General features: G+C 38.0%; 1 protein-coding gene across 1 annotated transcript; it reads right to left on the bottom strand.

Moving 5' to 3' along the window:
* Positions 1–392: 392 nt before the first annotated feature.
* rybpa (RING1 and YY1 binding protein a) lies at positions 393–12,461 on the bottom strand. Its single transcript, XM_055188724.2, has 5 exons — positions 12,290–12,461; positions 11,739–11,864; positions 4,984–5,559; positions 4,777–4,869; positions 393–1,724 (listed from the first exon to the last, which is right to left on the bottom strand). Exons 1-5 carry the CDS (start codon positions 12,313–12,315, stop codon positions 1,475–1,477), a joined length of 1,071 nt encoding a protein of 356 aa, XP_055044699.2. The 5' UTR covers positions 12,316–12,461; the 3' UTR covers positions 393–1,474.
* Between the last annotated feature and the right edge of the window lie 3,208 nt (positions 12,462–15,669).

Here is a 15,669-nt window from a genome sequence, read left to right as displayed (position 1 = left end):
ACTATCCCTTTAAGTACTGATCATATTTCATAATGATATTTTGTAAATTTCCTACTGTAAATATATAAAAATGCATTCATCATTAGTGATATGTTTTTCTAATGACTTCATTTAGAGAAATTTAAAGGTGAATTTCTTATTATTTTAATTTTTTTCTGCACCCTCGAATACCAGATTTTCAAATAGTTGTATCTCAGCCAAATATTGTCCTATCCTACAAAACCCATAAATACATCAATGGAAGCTAACCTTATTTATTCAGCTTTCAGGTGATGTATAAATCTCATTATGCCATTAAAACTCTTATAACCGGTTTGTGGTCTCAAGGCTTTAGCAGATTCAAGTAGCACACATTAAGATTACATTGAGATTCCCAAGATGCTATGAGACAATTGTAAGTTTAAGAAGATTTTTATTTGCTTCGTAAGCTTCTAGATTTTCAACAAAGGTCATGATGGGTGTGTAAATCTGTGCTAAATGTTTCTTATGGGCAGAGAAAGCCAATTGTACAATGATTCAAATGCAACTGTCAGAAAACATATCTACTAAAAGTAGTACAGAATACTACATCTCTCTCATTATATGTATTGCAATCTGATTTTACTGTTGTTAGTGATGACCATTTTCAGCAGAGATCTTCATTAAATAGACCATAGTATAAATCCTTCAAAATGTCACCGATAAACTGCTTCATATTCTAACAACTGCAGGATTCTTGTTATATTGTTCCCATTAACTAATAACTGACAGTCCTGTGAATCCCGATATACTTTAACAAGAAATATGCAAAGGTTTAAAGTCTAAAAACAGAGAAAGATAAAGATCAATATTCTAAATTCTCTCTTATCATCTTGTGAACCACAAAACATGTCTACATGGTACACTGTATGGATTTCAAAGTTGGCCATGTATTTATAATACTGTAAACTCACATAATCACAGTTTGTGTTTCCACCATGTAAACACACAAAAGAGTTTGTCATATGAAATATTAAGGGAACAAATCTCCCTTCACGAGGTGGCACAGCATGATCTTCTCATCGATAGCTCACTTTCTACAAACAGCTGCAAGAACAGATCATTGACTTTGAGTTTGAGGATGGAGAAAGAAGCTGATACATTTAGCGTAAACGATCCTAAATTCTAAACACAAAGTCAAAACCGTCTGCACAATTTCATGACAATGAACAATAATAATGCAAACTTGGAGCGCTCGTTTCTGTGACGCACAAACAGGGTTAATATCTGGTAAGAATAGGGCACAGAATATACATTGGGTCTCGGCGTGACTCGCACCAACATCAACACATCGATCTACAGGGTGCTCCACGAGGGTTTCAAACAGGTAATGTCCGCCTGTGTGTCATGATGGGCAATGTCTAGATGGGTTGGAAAGATCCCTCCTCCACATAAGGTGACTATAACAGTTACAAGTGTGGATGTAGGAGCTCCGGTGTCTAAATCTCCTTGACCTTCACAGGGTCTCGTTATGCCCAGACGAGTGGTCTCTCCTTGGGGTGGAGGCGCGGGAGGAGCCCTTGTCCGTGCTCTCCGAGCTGGAGCTCAGGTGCTGCTGCTCCGAGCCAGCACTGGAGGTGACAGTAGATGAGGAGGTGGAGGAGGAGCGAGCCTTCTCCTTAAAGTCTGTGATGATGACAGTCACATTTCCCACTGTTATAGCGAGCTGCTGGGCGGAGCTTCTGTCTATGTTCTTCAGTTTAGGTCTGGAGTACAAGAGAGAGGAAGAGAGATCTTTGACATGGCTTTATTCAGTATTAAAGATATTAAGGTTTTATTTTCATAAAATGTTCTTTACATTATGCAGGATGTTTTTATGTAGAAAACAGCAAATCACCAAAACAAAGGACTTGAGCAGGGTTTTCATAGGCAGGGGTGGGTGATAAACTGTAGGTTTGATAAACCGGTTGTAATTTGTCAATGGGTAGAGATTTTGGACTATATCGAGGTTACTCGCCAATGTCACGTTGCTGTGTGCGTGGTCACGAAAACGTAACATTTGTACACGCATATAACCACCACAGTTTTAAAACAAGTGATTCAATGCTGCATACACACAAAATGCGAAACATTGCGTTCCTTGCTCTAGATTACATGCGGGATTTAACTTTGTGTCGAATTGAATATTTTCAACTTGCCCAAAGACCCATTTGGGGTGAATAGCATGCTTTTTCGCGGCAATTACGCCAGTCGATTCGCGCCATTCGCATCGCCCCATGCGCGTTCACGTCTATTTGCGTCTTTGCATTGACTGTATGTAATCTACTTGTGCAAATTGTTGAATTCGCGTTTGGTGTGTACACCCAAAATGCTGTGTACACACCAAATGCAAAACATCACGTTCCTTGCTCTAGATTACATGCGGGATTTAACTTTGTGTCGAATTGAATATTTTCAACTTGCGCAAAGACCCATTTGGGGTGAATAGCATGTGCTTTCGCGGCAATTACGCCAGTCGATTCGCGTCATTCGCATCGCCCCGTGCAAGTTCACGTCTATTTGCGTCTTTGCATTGACTTTGTATGTAATCTCCTTGTGAAAATCGTTGAATTCGCGGTTGGTGTGTACGCCCCAAAAAGCTGCGTACACATCAAATGTGAAACATCGCGTTCCTTGACCTACATTACATGCAGGATTTAACTGTGTCGAATTGGATATTTTCAACTTGCGCAAAGACCCATTTGGGGTGAATAGCATGTGCTTTCGCGGCAATTGCGCCAGTTGATTCGCGTTAGGTGTGTACGCCCTATAATGCTGCATACACAACAAATTTGAAACATTGCGTTCCTTGCTCTAGATTACTCGTGGGATTTAACTTCATGTCATGCAAATTTTTCGCTTGAGTTGAATATTTTCAACCTGCCCAAAGCCGCGTTTCAGGCAAATAGCACGTGTCTTCGCGGCAATTGCACCGCCTTGTTTGCATCATTTGCATCGTCTATTCGCGTCTTTGCATTGACTTTGTATGTAATCTACTTGTGCAAATTGTTGAATTCGCATTTGGTGTGTACGCCCCATAATGCTGCGCACACACCAAATGCGAAACATAGCGTTTCTTGCTCTAGATTACATGTGGGATTTAACTTTGTGTCAAACCTAATATTTTCAACTTGCGCAAAGACCTATTGGGGTGTATAGCATGTGTTTTCGCGGCAATTGAGTTGGTCGATTCACGTCATTCGCATCGCCCCACGCAAGTTCACCTCTATTGGCGTCTTTGCATTGACTTTGTATGTACTCTACTCAGGCAAATCATTGAATGCGAAAATTTCGTTCATCGCTCTAGATTACTTGCGGGATTTCATCTTGTGTAATGCAAATTTTTTGCTGGAGCCGCGTTTGAGGTAAATATCACGTGTTTTCGCATTAATTGCACCGCCTGGTAAGCGTCATTTGCATCGTCCCACACGAGTTTGCGTCTATTCGCATCTTTGCATTGACTTTCTATGTAATCTACTCAGGCAAATCGTTGAATTCGGGTTTGGTGTGTACACCCCATAGTGCTGCATACTAGGGGTTGAACGACTTCAAATTATTTAAAGTCGACTGTTATGACATCAAAGTCCAGTTGACGTCGACTAGTCATTGATGTCAACCATACAAAACACAAGCGATGGGACTGCTTTGCAACATGCCACAATTTATTAGCAGAACATTAATACTGATGCTGATTATACAGCTTATGTTGCAACTTAAATTTAAAAAGAAATACAAATCATATGTTGCAACTTAACATTAACAATGCAACAATAACTCCCGTTTTAAAGCGTTTTTTATCAATGCATGTCGGCATAACAATGCTAAAATTATACAGCTCCTATGTTGCAACTTAACATCTACAATGCAACAATAAATAAAAAAGTATAGTGATTAATGCGACTAGTCGACGTTAAGCTTAAAGCGTCATGACTTTGCATTAAGGTTAACTTGTCGACTAGTCAACCAGTTGGTTCAAGCTCTACTGCATACACAATAAATGCGAAACATTGTGTTCCTCGCTCTAGATTACTTGTGGGATTTAACTTTGTGTCGTGTTTTGGCGGTAATTGCACCGCCGGATTTGCGTCATTCGCGTCGCCCTACGCAAGTTCGTGTCTATTCGCGTCTTTGCATTGACTTTGTATCGTTGAATTCGCGTTGCGTTCCTCGCTCTAGACTGCTATGTGCGCTCTGTTTCTGTGACTAAATAACTTTTCTACCTTTAATGAGATATATTATTATTTATTATCCTTATTTCATAACTGACTGTTTATCTTCGATGAGCTTGAGTTTTGTTTGTTTGTCTTCTTTTTATGCTTGTATAAGAAAATTATGAAAAGTCTACAGCGTTAAAGAAAATTCTTTATTTCTTATTAAAAGAAAACTCTACTTTGATACATATCGTTATAGAAACATACAAGATTTTGGTCATATCGCCAACCCCTAGGTAGGGGTAGGAAAAGTTTTGTAGGTGCGATCAAGATCATGATCTACCAGGTTTTTATCCAAAGTGACTTACAAGTGAGATAGCATTTAACATTTTGTCAAGTATAGTCTAAGAGCAGTTTTTACATTTACTAGCTTTAAGTTTAGTATTGCATTCCTTTTAAAGAGCCCATGTGTTTGCAACTACAAACCTGCTAAACTATTTGGTTAATTTAAAGTAACTTCCCGTAAATAATTCGACAGTCGTGAGTAATTCGACACATGACAAGCACCTGCATGCACAACCCTGCCTTCTTTAAGAAAACTGTTGGAGCAGATCGGCTCTGAACTTACCGTGAAATTATAGATTTGTTATTCTTCGTCACTGACTTGCCAGATTTCACGCCGTTACTTTCACCAGTTGGACCTTTATGAACGAGTTTGGGCCTGTGAATGTTGTTACAATATGCTCTCAGGTTATTGTTATAAGCATCATGCCATTGCCTACTATATGAATTCATAACATTCATTTAAATCAGATGGCTGTTTAACGATACTCACTTTATCTTCTTGGCGGTGGGTTTTTTACTGGGTGTGAGGCTTTTGTGTCTCTCCTTGTGTTTTTCCATTATGGCTCGTTCTATCTTTCCCTTTTTGAGCTCCTCTCTCTCTGCGCCCATCCTCTCTGCCGGCTGCATCCCGGAGCTTGCTGTGTGCGGAATCGGATGCTCTTTGTCCATGTGTTCCCTGTGAGGCTGAAGTTTTTCCAGCGCTCCTCTGTCCGTGTGATCTCCGTCCGTTCTGTTGAGATGGAGCAGATCCTGGGTCAGCTCCGATCTCTCGGGCCTCCTGTCTGCATCGATCTGCTGGTGTTTCTCCAGAACGCGCTCCGGTCTCCGCTCCTTCGGAGAATGTCCTCTGTCCGGCTGACCTCCATCCAGACCTAATCTCTCCGGATGGTCAGAGTCAGGGTGGAGACTGCTGAGTCTATCCGAGTCAGAGTTGTCCATGTCGAAGTGGTCGTCGTCGGGCAGGTCTCTGTCTGACCTCTCTCTCCTTTCTTTTTTGGCTGGGGGTGGAGCGGCGTACTGCTGAGCAACCTGCTGTGCCACGAGTTGAGAGTTTATCCTAGGTTTTCTAGAAAACAATTACCAGAATGACTAAAACGTCATATGAACAAATATCTAGTGGTTGACTAATGCGTTTTTCAAAAGCCAGAATCTGAAGAGCAGGTGACAGGTGGCTGAGATAATTCCCATATACATTATGTACTGTATAGGATAATGTACAATCTGCCCATTATTATTGCCAAACAAACCCTATCTGGGTTATCAGGACCCTAGCGTGAGTCATGTTGTCTCACTCGCTTAAGGGTTTATTTGTGACCTGCTGACATTAACCATTAAGTACTTGTCTGTAAAATATAACTGTATTGCCTTAGAAATATATAGAGCTAGATCGTACAAATTGTAAAAACCCCAGTTGGCTTTCTTTGAGACCAAAATGTGTTTTTTTTTTTAAATGTGGTTCTTCATTTACAATGGATGTGGATGGTGACCACCTCTTTAAGGTTTAAAGGAACACCAAAGCATCATTAAAAATTCAACTTGTAATTCATGTCATATCATTGGATACCTGGTACAGTACCACGCGGCTGGGCTCAGCTTGCTTAACTCAACTCAGGGTTTAGTGTCGCTTTAAAGTGGGTGGTGGGATTATATACTTAATACAGTTGCATCATCCTCTACTACTGTGACATCATCAAAAAAACGCTATACAAACAAACACTCAACACGGGAGCAATGGTGTTCTTGATTCTCAGCAAGGGGATGTGTTTTTCACTGCTAAAAGGAGTTTGCGAACTTGTACAATAAAGCACAGATGACCACTTAGTTTGCACGTGAGTAACTAATCTTGCATTTAGCGACGCAACTGAAGGTAACGATTTTTAGTATTTAGTATAAGTACGACTCACTTGGGACCACAACCTATGTGGTATTAAAAAAGTATCGGGTACTAGGTACTGTACACAGTGAAAAGCCCCCAAAAGTGAGCTGTACTTAACCATAACGAGCCGTATTATCCGATAATTGTTTTTTTTATCTAAAAAATCTTAAATCGAGAAACATTTAAGCCCGTACTATATCGTTCTTTTTTTACATGTACGCAACGTACGCACATGGTCGAACGCACAGCTTGTACGTGTACACAGACGTTCGACTCATGCGCATTGCGAAAAAATGCAATGCATCTCCAGCACTACATACTAAATTCTCCTGTACACACATGCGCGACCTACACGTTGCAAGTACACGCAGTTGCAAAAATCTGGCTATGCGCGTACGGCGTGTACTATTCCGATCACAAAATTTTTGTCACACACACTATATACGCGTACCATCGCGTATGTGTAAAAACTGGACAACACTTTGCGCTTTACTCGATAAACAATACAACTCAAGATATTGGCCTGTTTTTACAGAAATCCAGGACTAGGCCGTAGTTATATTAAGATGTTTAAGCATCTTTTATAAACATGCCTTAGAAAAAGACGTTGCGGTGTATCTTGAGACAAATCAATGGCATTTGCATATTTTAAGATCTGTCAATGCAAGTTATTTTCAGATGAGACAACATGTGTTTCAGGCTAGGACTAGCCTTAAAGGAATAGTCTACTCATTTTCAATATTAAAAGATGTTATTACCTTAACTAAGAATTGTTGATACATCCCTCTATCATCTGTGTGCGTGCACGTAAGCGCTGGAGCGCGCTGCGACACTTCGATAGCATTTAGCTTAGCCCCATTCATTCAATGCTACCATTTAGAGATAAAGTTAGAAGTGACCAAACACATCAACGTTTTTCCTATTTAAGACGAGTAGTTATACGAGCAAGTTTGGTGGTACAAAATAAAACGTAGCGCTTTTCTAAGCGGATTTAAAAGAGGAACTATATTTTATGGCGTAATAGCACTTTTGGGAGTACTTCGACTCGGCGCAGTAACACCCTCCCTCTCCCATTATGAGAGTGAGAAGGGGAGCGGACTTTTTTCAGGCGAGTCGAAGTACTCATTAAATATCTCATTTAAGCTTTGTCTGTAAAACCAGTGGATTAGTCTTGTTTTCTGGAAAAAAGATACAAAAAATTAAGCCATTTTCCTAATTTGCTTCTCAGGTGTTGCAAAACAACACAAAAATACTAAGCATTCATTTTTGCAGTGAAACAATTCAAATATAATCCATAATTTGATGTAGGTCTTGACTATTATTTTATGCAAAAACTTAACTCTTTATGTTGTGGATATCGCTGTCATTCCGGCAATTGCACATTATTATTTAAGCAAACATCCTTAAACTTATGTTTACTGCGTAAACAACACAGTTTAGGCAGAGAATTAATAACTGGTAACAATACGGTTATATTTGTTAACAATTAGTTAATGCATTAGTTAACATGAACTATTAATGAACAATACTTCTACAGCATTTATAAAATGTTAGTTTATGTTAATTTTACCATTTACTAAAATATTAATAAAATCAAAAGGTTTCACCTGTTAATGCACCATGAACTAACATGAATAACTGTATTGACATTAACTTACATTAACAAGAATTTATAAATGCTATAAAAAAAGTAAACATTTAAAGTGGATCAAAACCTTTCATAAAAGTTGTCTTAAAACCAACACCCAATACTCGTTCTTGTCTTTGGACAACTTTAATGATCCAAGTCAAATGTTGACTTGTGTATATTGTTCATCGTTTGTTTATTAATGCATTTACTTATGTTTACTAATACAACCTTACTGTGAAGTGTTACCGGAAGTGTTTAGGTTTTTTTTTACCAAACCTGTTTGCATGTTTTCAGGACACTTGAAATATACAAAGTGAGTCACGTGGAGATATTTAATGACATTTTGTGTCCTTTTGAAGCTTGATGGCGCAATCACCATCCACTCCCATTGAAAACAAAAAAACTACACTTCTTAAAAAATCTATGCTTTGGTTCTGAGGAACAAAGAAACCCATAAGAGGTACAAAATGAGGCAGAGTAAGTAATGACAACATTTTGGAAAATATTGAACGATATCCAAAAAGTATATGACATAATAATTTAAAATATAATCAGTGAAATGCATTATAATCATTCAGAAAAAGGTCTTTCATCTGACAACGTTTGAAAGATTACCTCTTTGTGGTAAATGAGAGTATTTTAGCTTGAGAAGCATCGCTGTTAATAAAATCCTGTTGATGGTTTGACTGATGGCGGTTCTCTGTGATAATTGAATTAAATGATCGTTGTGTTTCAAATTTAATTTCATCTGTGTTATACTGACAGCACATAATCAGCATTCACTAATCTTATTAAAGCGGTTATGCTCTTCATACTGTCTAACAAATACAAATCAAAATACTATCATTGCTGTCACGACATAAACAGAAAATATCAAATATTTGCAAAAGTGTGTTGTAATTCAAATTAAAAACTGAAAATCTGCTTTACTTAATAATATTCTTTAGTGTTATTAGCGTGAGATCCACAGCGTGAGTTTGGCTGGACAAGAGAAGACAGGCTTTGTTTTTTGTGTCCGTTCATGTGGTATCCAGCCGATTCCCACAGATGTTGCTACTCTGGTGTGTAACAGCAGTCAGACATCACACATGTCTAAACCAGAACGGCCTAATAAAAATAGCCTCATCAAACAACCTATTTATCAGACAGCGGACACCGATCCTGTTGCTTCAAAATTAACATTCAAGCATGTAATGGAGAGAGGAGATGCATGTCTACTTCACACCATATCATACACAATAGATGAAAAGACTGTAATAAGAAATACGCTCATTTGAGATCTAACCAGTACTACGCTTTCCACGTTCATACCAGTGATATGGTTGAAAACAGAGAATGGCATAAAACTTTAAAGCGTATGAGGTATCTTTCGTGGTTTTTATGATTTTAAGAATAATCTATACAACATAAAAACACTTTGCATTAATCTGATAATCCATTATTTACCTGAAACGGCTACAATAATTGAACACTGCCATCAATGGCTTTACTCTTGCATAAAATTATGCATATACTGAATATCTACTACTAAATCCAAAATGTGTATGGGTGATTCTCACGCAACCATTGAAACACCAAGGCACTAATGATTTTAGCTTTAAAATGTGTAATATAGTAACATTAAAAAGCATCAGAATTAACACAATACTGTGTTCTACCTTGCACAATGTGTGATTTCAACATAAGAATTTATAATTGGAAATTTTATCTCATTTTCTGCTGAAATTCTCATTACCGCAATGTGTCCGGCTGTGTTTGAACATGCGTTATGTTGTAATTTAATCAAATTAACACAAAAATATTAAGAAAAAAATAAATGGATGTTTTGCTAGACTACTTTAGATGACAGAAAAAATATTTACTGAATATTCATGTATAATAATAATGAAGAAAAATTAGGAAAATGATGTGTCCATGCCTGATGTTCTCATCCTCCGCAACACTTTTTGAGAACAGTTTAAGCACACATACAGAATTTTAATAAAGTTTGATTTTGAGTGACCAAGCACATGGACCAGTTACTTCAAGATGGCTACCAGCTAAGATCATTTTTTTACAGTTAATTTGAAATATTGTCTTGTCAGAATGCTTACACAACATTTTGATTATCATTACCGCAACAAATGCTTATTAAATGTTAATTCAATTAATAGAAGCATAATACTTTGATTTTAAATGCATGTGCAGAATCTCCAAATTATGTTCTTTCAGGTTTGTCATGTCATTTTGAAAATATGTCAGTGTTGATGTTTTCTGACTGTTGCGGTAATGAGATTTTTTAGGACTAATTTTTTAAATTATGTTACAAAAAATGTTAAATGATAAGTAAAAGTTTTTAAATAAATGTTCCCATTTACTCCAGACTTTGTTTTTCAATGTCTGGTGGGAAAAAAAGTAAATTTAAGCAATTTTTACATTTTCATGCTTGACATTTTTAAAACCAAGTTTTCGCGAGAATCACCCGTATATAGTATATGTAATAAATGTATATACAGTATGTATGTATTACTACTACACAATGTATTTTTAATATCTCATGTGTCATGATAGTTTGAATAAAATATTAAACCCATTTTAAACATGGAAATAATTCTGGTTAGATATAATTTACGACAAATTACAATGAAATGAAAAAAAAAGAACATACTTTGATTTGAGCAGATATGATCACATATCACTTCATCATGCATCATGCATGTAAAAATACTGTAAAAAATGTTTATTTATTAATAAATAATTCAGGTTTAACTTAAGTTATCTTTATTAACTTTAAAATATCAAATGTTTAAAAGATGGTTAAAGAAATATCTAAGTAACATTTACGCATTTGGCAGACGCTTTATCCAATGCAAATACTTTTTGTCAGTATGTGTGTTCCTTGGGTTCGGATACATGATCTTTTGCAATGCTAACGCAATGGTTTACCACTGAGCTATACAGAAGCAAAAAATAAAATAAAATTTCAAGCCGACCCCGATCTGCTTGATGATTACCAAGCAACTTTAGCTCCTGTTACTTTTTCTGCAAAGGAGTTAAAATGAATACATTTTGTTCAGCCTGGGCATATTTCTGAAAATCTTGTATACTTCTTTGTACAAAATACTACCTTAAATTCCAACCCAAGTTAATTACCTAGAAATTCCTTCGTATTATGAAATTATTTTGAAGTTACAGTAAAGGTCATGCATAACAGCAATGACCCAAATACCTTAATCAAAATGACAGCTCGCTACAAAACAGCCTAGTTTCATATTTTGCACTTCACTCAGTAACGCAGCATCAGGAAAAACAGCTCGACATGCCTAACAAAACAACAATGCCGCATTAACAAATCTTATATGGGCTGTCATGCACCATTTCCTGTAGTTTCATAAAGGCAGTGGGTTCGATTCCCAAGGTGCACACATCTACTGATGAAAAATGTATAGCTTGAATGCACTGTCAGTCACTTTGGATAAAAGCATCTGCCAAATGCATTCACTTAAATGTAGGCAAATAGGCCCCTAGCTAGCACAGACCAGGATGCATCCATATAGTATGATCCTGCTGCCTGTCCTCGTGTCCTAGCGTGTCATTGAGATTCTATAGGAGTCGTATGACGTCAGCATGCAAAAAATCCATACCATCCTAATCAACAAGTCATTATATCAACGTTGACATCGCCGGTGCATGCATCTGCATTGATGGTTTTATATGGTGATCATCCATTACTAACAATAAAGCCGCAGTGTCACTTTACCTTGTAGATGTACCTTTCCGCACATCACATATACTGCATTTGAATGCCTCTGCACTGTTTTTGAAGGTGCAGACGCTACAGTCCCAAAATCCGTTGTCTGCAGAGGGCTTGGCTTGTCTTTTTGGCCTGCGAGATGCAAAGGAAAAAAACTGTCAGGTTATCATAACAACACATGCACCCTAATTAGTGCGAGTGTCATCATGTGCACTTCATTCTATGCGCACTAGCACGAATTAAGCGCAACTTAAACGCGATCACACCAATTCGGCTCTCGAACTTGTTATATTGCATGCCTGAAAATCAAACAAGCTTCGGATATCGACAAGAAAAGCGAGTTAGAAGAAGAGAGGAGGCGTTTCCTAAATTCCCTTTGTCTAGAACTGGATACCGGGAGTCAGGCTGGGCTCTATATCCGCCATAGCTGCGCTTTTTTCTGTTAATTCCGACCAGGAAAAAATAAGTAGACTTCATCATCGCACGGCTATACTCCACATGGACACCCGCACGCGAGATGGTTTCAAAAAGTCAGATTAAACGAGATGTTTCTATACCTTGATGGGCTTTTCTTGTCGCCCATAATGGGAGAAACACCGTCTTCCAGAGGAGGGGGCTTCTGTAATTTACAGTGTGAGCTCCAGACAGAGCCGCTGCCGCTGATATCGCACACTTGCACTCGCTGACCGCCGCAGCGCGAGGCGTCGCTCCGTCACGTGACCCCGCCTTCAGCCAATCGCGACGCGTCCACGTTTAAAAGTCAAAAATATTTTATAGAGAAATGTGTGGGTCAGTCGAGACTGTGATCACTTTGGACAACATACCATCGTTCTCATTCAGTGAAAGAAAGAGCAAAACAATCAAATTAAAAAATACATTAAGGGGACAGTTCACCCAACAATAAAAATTATTTCATCATTTACTCACTCTCATGTTGTTACAGAACTAACTGTATACATTTCTTTGTTCTAATGAACATGAATAAAAATATTTTGAGGAATGTTTGTAAACAAATCATTCATGAGCCCCATTCACTTCCATAGTATTCTTTTTCCTACTATGGAAGTGAATGGGTCATTCCTCAAAATATCTCCTTTCGTGTTCAATTTATACAGGTTTGTAACAACATGAAAGTGAGAAACGATGATTTTGTCTGCAGATGCTACATAGTCTAAACAAGGGGTTTCCAAACTTTATTATAGCAAGGACCACCACATATGATGAACCTTCAGCGAGGGACCATTTCCTAACACTCATATCCATATATTTTGTATAAAGAAATGTTTAAACTGTGTTAGATAATTGTGATATTATAGACAGCAAATTGTTTACAAACTTAAATAATTTGCTACACAGGAGACTTTTACCATTTTTGCTTTGTCTTTTGTCTCTTTTCTGTGGACCCCTTAGAACCATCTGGGGGTCCCCATACCCCAGTTTCTGATCTAACCAACTCTTTAAATAAGTGCAATTACAATGTATACCACTCTTTTAAAAACATTCTAAAGAAAACATTGTTAAGATTAAGTTTAAAAACACTTTAATCAAGTTACTTTGTGTAACAAAATTGATCAGACTGGTAAAAAAAACGGGGGTCTAAGCTTCCAAAAGTTACCATACCAAAGTGTTGGCCCATTCCTGATTTTTTTTTCATGTTTGTCACAATTTAATGTTTCAGATCATCAAACAAATTTAAATAGTAATCAAAGATTGACACAAGTAAACACCACATGCAGTTTTTAAATGAAAGTGAAAGTGATTATTATGAAGGAAAAACAAAATGTGTAATGATTTTTATTACTTCCTTGATACTTAAAGGAACTGAAAATAAACATTCAAATTCAATGCAGCCAATATAGAGAGCAGCTACTCACAGAGCCCATGCATACAACTCTATTTTTGGAATCCCATAGAGAGGATTAAACTACTATATTGGACAGCTGGAAAAAGAGATGGCAAATTGTTAAAATGGGTATTGTTAAAATGGAATGGGCATTTCACAGACAGGCAGAAACACAATTTTATTAGGACGAGAAAACCTGCCTGGTAAACAATGTTTATTGTGTATACAGTGCCTCCTTCTGGTTAGCTTTTAAAGTGCACTCTAATGTGATGCTAGGGTTCTCCAATTGTGTAAGATTTTATAGTTTTACTGAATTATCATGACCTAATAGAGAGTCAGGCTTTTGTAATCCGAAGATCGCCGGTTTGAGTCTCACAGCCGGTGGGTTGTGACTGAGGTGCCCTTTGACCAAAGCACCTTAACCCCAATTGCTCCACAGGCACTGCAGAGATGGTGTGTTTACAACTTGCACTGCGTGTGTTCACTACTCACTGGGATGGGTTATAAGCAGAGGTCACATTTTGAGTATGAAAATATTTGACAATAATTTCACTTTCCACTTAATTTTACTTAGACATGCTTTAGCCTATTGTGTGGTATTGACAATAACCATTACAAATTGAAATTTACCATGGTAAAGCAGGGTAACTCATTGTCAATGTTTTTTCCACTGGTCTTCACTGCAGAAGATGCACCTCGTGAAATCACTCAAGGGATTTTACTATACTATAAATTCATTAAGTGAAAGAAAAGAATATGTCAGAAATTGTATTCATTTTGTCTGCCTATGGCAAACCCTTTGAAAAAATGAAATCATATCAGCAAACTGTGGTTATGCTGTATTTACTTTACTTTGGCATAAGATTTGTTTAGGTAGAGTGAGAGCATCAAGTCTGAAAATGCGTAACAATTGAATATTTCCATATTCATGTATGATGATACGTCCAAATTCATGTCTGCCCTACTGAAAAGACCAGCTAAAACCAGTCTAAGTTTGTTGGCTAGTTTTAGCTGGTCTCCCAGCCTGGCTTTAGCTGCTGTAGCAGGCTGGTTTAGAGGGGTTTTGGCCAATTTTTTAACTGGTCAAGCTGGTCTTAACTTGTAGGCTGGGAGCGTGACTGTCCAGTTGCATGAACATAGCCATGAAGTAAAGACTTTGTCTTAAGAACTAGTCTAAACAACTATAAATCTGAATTCAAATTAGACCAATCTACCATTTTATGTAACATACTTAAACCAGTTATGGTCAGTCTTGAAGAAAAAAAATGCATGACTAACTTTTAAAACTAGCCTTAGAAGTTTATCCAACCGACCACAGCTGACCCACCAGCTTGATCAGGCTTGAAAACCATCTTAAACAGGGACCATCTTAAACAGGCTCTGACCAGCCAATCAACTTAGCCAAGCTGCCCAAGCTGGGTTTTTTTTTTGTAGGGTGGTCGATCTGGTCTGTCTGCTGGTTGTAGTGAAGTTTTTTGCATTGGTAGACTAGCAGCAGAGTGAGTGACCAGCTAAACTGCTGAATACCATTTGGCCAGGCTGTTGGATCAGACTAAACAACCCTGCCGGAAAAAAAAACTAAGCTGGTTGGCTGGTTTTAGCTGGCCTCCCAGCCCCACCAGCTTGACAGGGCTGGAAGACCAGTAGCCTATGATCCCAGTTTTGCCAGATTGGGAGGACCAAAGCTACTTCCATCTTAAACCGGATAACACCAGGCAAGCTTCAAGCCTGGTCAAGCTGGTTTTAGCTGGCAGCCCTGCTGAAAAAAAACAATACAACCATTACAGAAAATTCTAATGGTTTCCATTAAAATACCAATAGGAACCATTAGCTTTTACCATTAAAACCACTACACTCCCTGCTGAAAAAACAGCATACCAGCAAGACCAGCATATGTTGTGTTTTGGTGCTGGTTTGCTAGTGAACACCAGCTAAACCAGCACCAAACCAGCATCAGCACCAGCATCAGCACCAGCTAAACCAGCACCAAACCAGCATTGGCACCAGCATCCCATGCTGGTCATACAAGCAAGACACAGCATATGTTGTGTTTTGGTGCTGGTATGCTGGTGACCACCAGCTAAACCAGCATCA

This window comes from Misgurnus anguillicaudatus, chromosome 13 (genome assembly GCF_027580225.2).
Source record: "Misgurnus anguillicaudatus chromosome 13, ASM2758022v2, whole genome shotgun sequence".
NCBI lineage: Eukaryota > Metazoa > Chordata > Actinopteri > Cypriniformes > Cobitidae > Misgurnus > Misgurnus anguillicaudatus.
The sequence above is the reverse complement of the archived record's forward strand: the minus strand, read 5'-3'. Positions and strand labels throughout refer to the sequence as shown.